Genomic DNA, 8,219 nt, shown 5'->3' with positions numbered 1-8,219 from the left:
GTGGGATCTGACTTTCAGCAGCTGTATTAGAGTTGGGCATCTCTTTTCTGGCCCCCTTTTCTGAAGGATTGGGAGATGTGGGAGGGCAGATCTTAGGTGGGGAGCTGGGGACAGGATCAGATGCAGCCAAGGTAATGACAGGACGGTGGAATAACATCTACTCCGTTAGGCATCCTGGAGCACACAGCAGGGCTAATGGACTTTGGCACCTTTCAACCTCCTCACACCCCCCGACTGTATCTGCCCCACCATAAAGCTATATCAATCAAGTTACCAACCCCTTCTCTGTATGGTCAGGGCTCTGATACCACTGTATAAGGCCCTGAAGCCCTTTATGCCTAAGAATGGTGGTGAAGTGTCTCTGTTTCTTCTCATCCTCTGGGCAGACCAGAAATGCTTCTATTCATCTTTAGGAACAGTCTCATCTTCATTGTGAATTAAATTATTTTAACTTGCTATGGGCTGAAAAATGCTGGGAACCAGTAAGCATAAGACAGCTTCAAAGTAGAGCACACGAGGTACTTTTTGAGGGGTGAATGCCTTTCTCTTCCTTCTTCCCTCCCTAGAATATCAGATCGGTGGAACCCTGCAGTTCGAAAGAGGATGCTGAGTGACAGCGGCCTCGGCAAGATTTCCCCACACTACGAGGTACCTGACAAACAAAAGGACGCCAGCCAGACACATATGCTGCAGTAAGAGCCCTCTGCATTTCTCTGCTTGATGATGCACTGTCACCATCACCACAGACAACTCCTAGTGGCTCCTTTAAACTTAATGAATTGTGCTGACGTGCTGAAATTACAGAAGTCCTTTTGCTTCTTCTCTTTTCCTCCTCCCTTCTGTTTCTTCCTCTTTCTCCATTATGATATGTTCTTGCCTTTGTTTTTTTCCTCTGTGGCACCCTGTACTCTTAAACCTAGATCCAAGTTTCCAAAAGTAAATACATTATTTTGGATGCCTGAAGTTCCAGCTTAGGGAACCTTCATGGCAACTGGTTATGAGAAAGACTGAAGCACTCACCTTTAAGGTAGCTCTGATGCAATGTGACAAAGCAGAAACCTCTACAATTGCTGCTTACTTTCAAAGATGTAGGCAATAGTTTTCATATAAACTTGAACCAGAGATACCATTGTCGGTGTAGGATGACTAAACAGTGGTTTTATTGCTGATAATTCCCCCTTGTAAGAGATTTCTACCACAGCAATCCTGTTTGCCACGTTCAGAATTGTGTAAGAGCATCTCTTATTCTTCTTGCCTATTTCAGAAGTGGTTCTCAGCTTTTTGGTCCTTTTGCTTTAGATTTTCAAAACCAGCAGTAGATCCATAATCGCTACCGAAGTTTAGATGGGAAGCACCTGTCTGAACTGTTACTGGCTTTGAAAAATTCTAGTGTTTGGGGGTTGTTTTTTCCCCCCAAGTACGTAATGTCTAATTGTGTACATCACTTCTGCTTTACGTTTCTAGTTCTACTGTATCTGGATCCCTATGGACAGGTTTTAAAACTTAGTATAGAAAAACTAGAAACAGTGACCATGTGGTCCTTGTTTCAGTTTGTCTTTCTGTCTTGGATGTGTGTGGAAGGCAGCTGCAAGGTGCCTGCTGAGTACAGCTCCAGGGCAGATGCAGTGTGGACAGGAGGCTGCATAGCCATGTGGCTACAAACTGGAAACTTTCCAGCAAAATGGAAACTGCTGGCAGGAGAAGGAGTTGTCATAGTAAGAAAGGGTGACCTGGGTAGCACTGCCAGGAGACACTCACCTGGTCTTCTCCCATTACCCTGAGGGATTCTGGATCAGTTCTTGTTTTTATGCTCTTTGCAATGTGAAGGATGGTGAATTCAGGTTCAGTTTTCCACAGACTGGAGTGGCAGGGCCTGAAATTTGGAGCTGGCAAAGCTGGGAGAAAAATGATGCTTAGACACCTTTAGGCAGCGTGGAGAGATGGTGACAACATGTGGACTAACTTCTAATTGATAAGAGGAATGATTTTGTTTACATCAGCGTGACTGGAAATGTTTGCTTAGCTGGAGCAATTATGTTTGGTAGATTTATTAATTACAAGCAAAGTCAGTAGCACTGCCAGAGTAAAATGTACCTGTCACTGCCTGCTATAAGGAATTGTTTTCTTTATAGCTTCTCTAAACTTTAATTGTTTTGGCTGAAATTTTTCATGGTAAGAATTAGTCTTTGACTGATTCTTTCTCTTTTTCTTTTAGTTAAAACTTTAACAAAAAAGTCAGTTGTTTCTAAAGACAAGATTTGTGGGAAATGTGCTGCTTTAAATTACCTTCTTTAAAATAAATAAATCCAGCAGTTGTTTCCTGAGATGTTTTGGTGCTGGTAGTGGAATGAACTTCATTGGAATGAAGTTTTGGAGGCTTGACATTTAATAAAATGTCACCATAATACCAGCGAGATGCCTTTTGCTGTCTTGAGAAAAGTACCCCTGCGTTTGCCCTGCTGATGAGGTTGCTCCATGCACTTTGGAGACACCTCAGATTCAAGAGTGTTGCTTTCAAAAGTTTCTGTCGGCACATGCTCATGGAGGAGTTACGCCCCTCTGTGCTTAATCCTGGTTGCAGGCCTGCCCACCGGGCTGAGGGAAGGGGGCCTGCACTGCTCACCAGCTGATCTCCGGTAGCAAGGAGAAAAGGGAAGCGGCAGTCGTGGTCAAATGGAGATGGGTCAGGAAAAGGTGTATGGAGGAACAGGGAAAAGAGGTTGCAAGAGCCAAAGGAGTATCAGCAAAAAGGGAGTGTGTGCAGGAAGTTGGGGAGCAGGGTTAGGGGATGGGAGCTGGTAATTAGGAGCACAGGGGACATACAGATGTCTGGGAAATCAGAATGGGAATAATGAAAAAGAGGACATGGTGTGCAGATAGGTAAGAGGTGAGTGAGAGAGGCTGGGGGCATGGGGGAAAGGGTCTGTGGCTGTTTCTCTCCAGAATCTGGAGTTCTGGGCTGATGCAGATTATTATCATTATACTGGTGGGCAAGCTCTGAAGTATGTTTAGACACTGCCTCATTTGCTGCCAAGCTGGAAGGTGTGTAGTAAATGAGGCGGGGGATTGCAGTGGAGAAAGCAAGGTATTATTCCAGTTAAGGCAATTGAATGCTGCTCTGGAGGACTGGCTTCTCCCCTCAATTTCCCTGACAGAATTTCTGAATGATGCAGATTTACAACAAACTTTTCACAAATGGTCAGTAACAACAGGCTCCTCATTCCGTGCATGTCCACTGTGAAGTAGGATGGGTTCCTGGGAGGCCATTACAAGGAGACTTTGAAAGAGAGTGAAGGGCTGGAAACTGAGAAATAGGCTTTCTTTGTGCCTCAGGTTGTATTACTAAAATTAATGGAAAGTTTGTGCCTGCCTTCCTTCTGACTCTCATTTGCCCAGCAGAATACAGATAATAGTGCAACTTCACCTTAGAGGAGCACAGTGAGGGTAAATTTCATGGTCACAAGAAACTTGGATACAATGGGGAGACTCTGTCAGAGATGCTTAGGAGAAAATTAACCATTTTATATTCTGTGCACAGTTTTGGTAGCGTGGAATAAATAAATCTTGAGGCTGTGCACTGCATATACAAAATACAAAAGGATATCAAGCAGGTCTCTACTTAAACACTGAGGCAAGAGTCCAGCAGAAGAAAGTAGCAGGTGGCAATGCCATTAAAGGTTGTCAAAATGCTTGAGTGCAGCAGGGCTGGAGTATGATGCTCAGATGACATAAGCTCTGGCATTTACAAGCTTCTGGGTGCTTGACTTTGCAACCTAAAAAAATCTTTCTAACCTGGCACTTTAAAGAAAAACTTAGAAAGCACTATTATATTTTGGCAGCTGAAGTAACTCATAGGTTCTTTACAGAGGTTTGTCCCTTCAGAAATTATTTTTCAAATAAAACTTGTGGAAAGGATTTTAGCAAACTTCCCAAAAAGGAATATGGCAGAGCATAGAGGAGACAATTCCTCCTGTACATGGAGTTCTCGTGGATCTTTTAAGATCCATCAGTGTCCGGTGTTTTACATCTAGTCCAAAATACTGTACAGCACTTCCAGCTCAAAGTGCAGTATTTGTCACTTGCACTAGGGCAGGTGACAGGGGACTTGCTGTGAGAGAAAGTGTCATCAGTTGACCCACTGAGGCTGTTTTCTCAATGGTCATTTTTCTGCCAAACAGGGGTTGGGAGTGACCCTCCTCAGATGTTAGGAGCAGATCAGACTAGCTGGTCATAGTATGGCTGCAGGCTGCTTAGAGTGTCTCTGGCATCACTGTGTATACATATATATGTGTGTGTGTGTATACCTATATATATATAACCTCTTTAAGATGAAGTAATTATTTCTGACATGAGAGGAGTGTAGCTAAAAAGACAAAGTATGCAAATAGAGAGATCCCTTAAATTACTTCAGTCAATGAAAGTAGAGAAGAGAATATGTGATCTAAAAATAATTATGCTTGGTGTTGCTTTTGATCACAAGCTGTTGGGGTAAAGAGTAATTTGAACGTAATGGCTTTGAGGTGGGTCTTTCTGAGAGAAAATTATTTATGCTTTTGTTTTTAATTAGTGAGCTTCGTGTTAGTTAATTTTCAGGTGGCTTTTGATTGATGGTATTTCATGTTTTGCTCCCTTTTTGATGGCTCTTTGATGTGTGACTGATGTGTGGAGTGGGCAGGACATGAACAGCATCTTGATGCAGTAACCAGGAGCTGGAGCAGATCGTAGCTTAATAGGAACATCAAATAGTGTGAACGGTGCATACAGAAAACAACGGGAAGACAATTACTTGGATTGCTGGTGCTTGATCTTGAAAAAAGCTAAGTATTCTGGGCTGACTCCACCGAAACATGTAATTGGACTCTTCCTTTGAACATGAGTGGGTTCATCATCCTGATTTATCCTATGATCAAATGGTGCGGTGAAATGGGGGTGACCATTCCCTCATAGCCTGCTGTAAGCATTCATTGTTGGCCATGTATTTATCTTCCTAGTTATGTGTTTCTCACCCTGCTATGTGATGAGAGCTGGAAAATTAAATAAAATAAAAACCACAGGAGCATACAAAAATGAAAATGTATTTTTGGTATTTACCTTGGTAGCAGTTTAATCTACATCTTTTAATTGAAGTAATTAATTTTCCCATTGTTTGGGGCAGTAACAACCACTCTTCTAGCATCTGTCCAGCTGTGACGGTAACGTGTTTCCAAAGCTGCTAGATGCATTGTCTGAATTGAGTGCGTGGCTCCTGAAGGGTGGGTGAAGGTTGGCCAGAATGCCATCTGGGTCTGTCAGGGAGAGGAAGAAAAAATGCCTGTAGGGGCTGGAAGATGGCTGCAGCCCTTTACACTAAATAGACATTAATTAGCTAGTAATACCATCCAGGCACTGCTTTATGAGGCAACAATAACCTAGTTCCTGAGAGGGAGGAAGAAAAAGGCTGAATGCCAAGTGTTTTAACTCAGCCACAAGAATCAGATCATTGCCCAGGAAATCAGTGCGACAGTACAGATGTTACAAGGTGGTTTTGGTTTTTTTTTTTTAAGAGAAATCTTTGTGTGGTACAAGGTGAGAAGAGCATCAGGGATACAAGTGTGCATGTAGAAAGAGGAAATGTTCATCTAGTGCAAGTTAAGAAAATATAAAGAGGTCACTCTTAAGATTTGAACATGCTAGGCAGGAGCTCCCTACTGATAGTGAACCTTTAAAATTTCGAAGGTTGGTGAAGACTTGAAAAATTCAAGCGTTCCCCCCAAACTCTTGCATTGGAAAACTCAGCATCAGCTCTTAAATAGGCAGAGTAGTCTACCCTGGTGTGTTTTGATAGCAAAATCTGAATTAGTTTTCTGGTTCAGGTTTAGTTCAAGCTGCATTTACAAGATTAAGCCACAAGAGTGAAGTGTGTATGGTTTAACCAGCTATTTGTACACTTGTACAACTTTTCATTGTTTAAAATCCCAGATGAGGCTCCATGAGTACTGATTGCTTTCAAACAGATCTTATTTGAGTGAAGGCATAAATCACCATCTCACCTTCACTGTACGCTCCTATGTAGTCCTTATAATAGAATTAGAGCATAACAAAACGCAGTGTCTGTTTATGCTTGACGACTCTCCCTTTTCTTTCTCTTCTGTTATCTTAGATGCTTTTACAAATAGCTTGTAAGGCATCACTCTTACTACCTTAAAGGGGAGCATGAGAAAGGTTTGCCTAAAGCAGTTTTCCACCTCTCACTGGGAAAGTAATATTAAAAAGGAGGGGGTGTTAGTGAAAGGAAAGATGTGGACTCAAAGAAGAGGAAAAGTGATGTAAAGAGAAATGCGAATGATTCAGGGAAAGGTAAACATGGGTAAAATAGGGAAAGTACTTTGAAGAAAGCAAAAAAAAAAAAAAAAATGTAAGAATGTAGCAAATGGATAAGAAATTGTTTTGAGGGAAAGCAAGTTCCCTGAGTGAGACTGAGTGGGGAAAAAGTGATGTATCTCAGTGTGGGGTCTGGTCTTACGTTTTGAAAGCTCTCAGTATTGTCAATGTGATGCAGTCACAATACTTAGTCTTGTGCACATTCCAGATAGAAGCTACAATTTATCCACCATTAGGAAATCTTCAGTTGCTGCTGTAAGTCTTCCCCTACCCCCATTTCTGGAGACTTTCTTGACAAAGAAGGCACCTGTTAATTTTTTTTACACTCTAGTGCCCAGATGTGGTAAATAATGAATTTCATGTACTTGATGTTCCTGTTGTGAATATTAATGCTCTCCATATACTTCAAGATTTTAGCCACCTTCATTGTTTTTGGAGATTTTCAGTGGGGAAAAAAGGAATAACTATTGGTTTCCTTTGGAATTCTACCTTGAAGGATACGTGTCTGTAGTTTTGAAAAGATATATTTCTGCCCTTTCTTATTCCCTTAAAAACTTACAATGTAACAATGAAAATCTAGTGGAATTTTGGCATTGCTTGAATAATTTGTCTTGAAGCTTCATTTCTCACCATCCAGAAAAAATTTCAGCCTGACAAACAATAGGAAGGCTCTTAAAAATGGTGGAATTTGGCTGACAAAAAGGAGCGTGTTTTCTCTGTGAGATCTCTTAGGTTTTTAAAATCAAACCCTTCCAGAAATAGTTTGAATCTCTTATTTTCTCTGTATAGTCAGTCCAGTACAGAGCTACTCAAAAACAGGATTTATTTTTATTTTGTGGTACAATCATTGAATACAAGAACAATCTGGAGACTGTAGCACTGCAGACAGAAATACTTCCCAGTGAAATTCATACTCTTTCCAGATTGACAGCAAAGAAAAATCTTGTTTAGTGCCCAGTGCTGCTTTGCAGCCTGTGGGATTTCAAAAGTTTCTTTAAGGACAGCTACTGCTGCTGGTATCTGTTGTAATTTGGAAGCTAGTTTGAGTGTCCAGCTTTTACAATTTTTCTAGAAGTTGTTTTCTTTTTCCTTCTGGAGCTGCTTATACAGCAACCTCAAGTAAGGCTGTAGATACAGAATATATATGAATTTGTCAAATGATTTGTCATGAAACTCGAAATAAGACTTTTACTTGGATAAACATTAATTCACAAGTTAGTTTTGAGCCTCCCCCACATTGTCACTTAATCCATGTCCACTTTTCCCAAGCAATGTCTCTAGTTGTAGTGATGTTCATCCCTGTCATAGCCAGGAGAAGGGACTCCTGGACATGTCTGATTAGTAGATACACCTTGACTCAACTGCAGAAAAAAGGAACACGGTTTAGAGAGGAAAACAATGCTAAAATCACAGGGGATGGAGAGGAATGTTTGCACCAAAATATCTTTTCAAAGACTGGCCTGCATGAGATGGTTTTGGTATACCCTGAGTGTATCACCTACAGACTGTGTAGGTGAGGTAAACATGAGAACAGATGTTCTCAACTCAGGATTCAAGAGGCTTTGTGTTACTTCAGCCATGTTGGTACCATCTCAGGGATGGTTCTGGGCATGGGAAGATCCTGGCATTTTGCTCTGATGTCTGAAGATACAGAAGCAGGACTAGGGAAGGTGTTACCACATACGGTCCCTGCTATGTCAGGGGATGAGCCGTGGCTCTACAGTGATTGCACCCACCAGACCTTAGGGATCTTTGCAAATAGTGAGAATCAGATGGTTCTGGAAACTGTTTAAAATAAACTTTCAGCAACTCCTGGTGTTGCCTTTAAGTGATTGAATACATGGAAAACCTTATTTAAT

The 8,219-nt window shown here is 41.5% G+C and overlaps 1 protein-coding gene across 1 annotated transcript in view; it reads left to right on the top strand.

Moving 5' to 3' along the window:
- The window catches only part of DGKI (diacylglycerol kinase, iota), a 126,157-nt gene that overhangs the window by 77,301 nt on the left and 40,637 nt on the right, over positions 1-8,219 (top strand). Inside the window, exon 25 of the mRNA XM_009332926.1 lies at positions 549-692. Coding sequence (XP_009331201.1) covers positions 549-692 — 144 coding nt within the window. The remainder of the gene's footprint in view (positions 1-548; positions 693-8,219) is intronic.

The sequence above is a fragment of the Pygoscelis adeliae genome, unplaced genomic scaffold (assembly GCF_000699105.1).
Source record: "Pygoscelis adeliae isolate BGI_AS28 unplaced genomic scaffold, ASM69910v1 Scaffold38, whole genome shotgun sequence".
NCBI lineage: Eukaryota > Metazoa > Chordata > Aves > Sphenisciformes > Spheniscidae > Pygoscelis > Pygoscelis adeliae.
The sequence above is the reverse complement of the archived record's forward strand: the minus strand, read 5'-3'. Positions and strand labels throughout refer to the sequence as shown.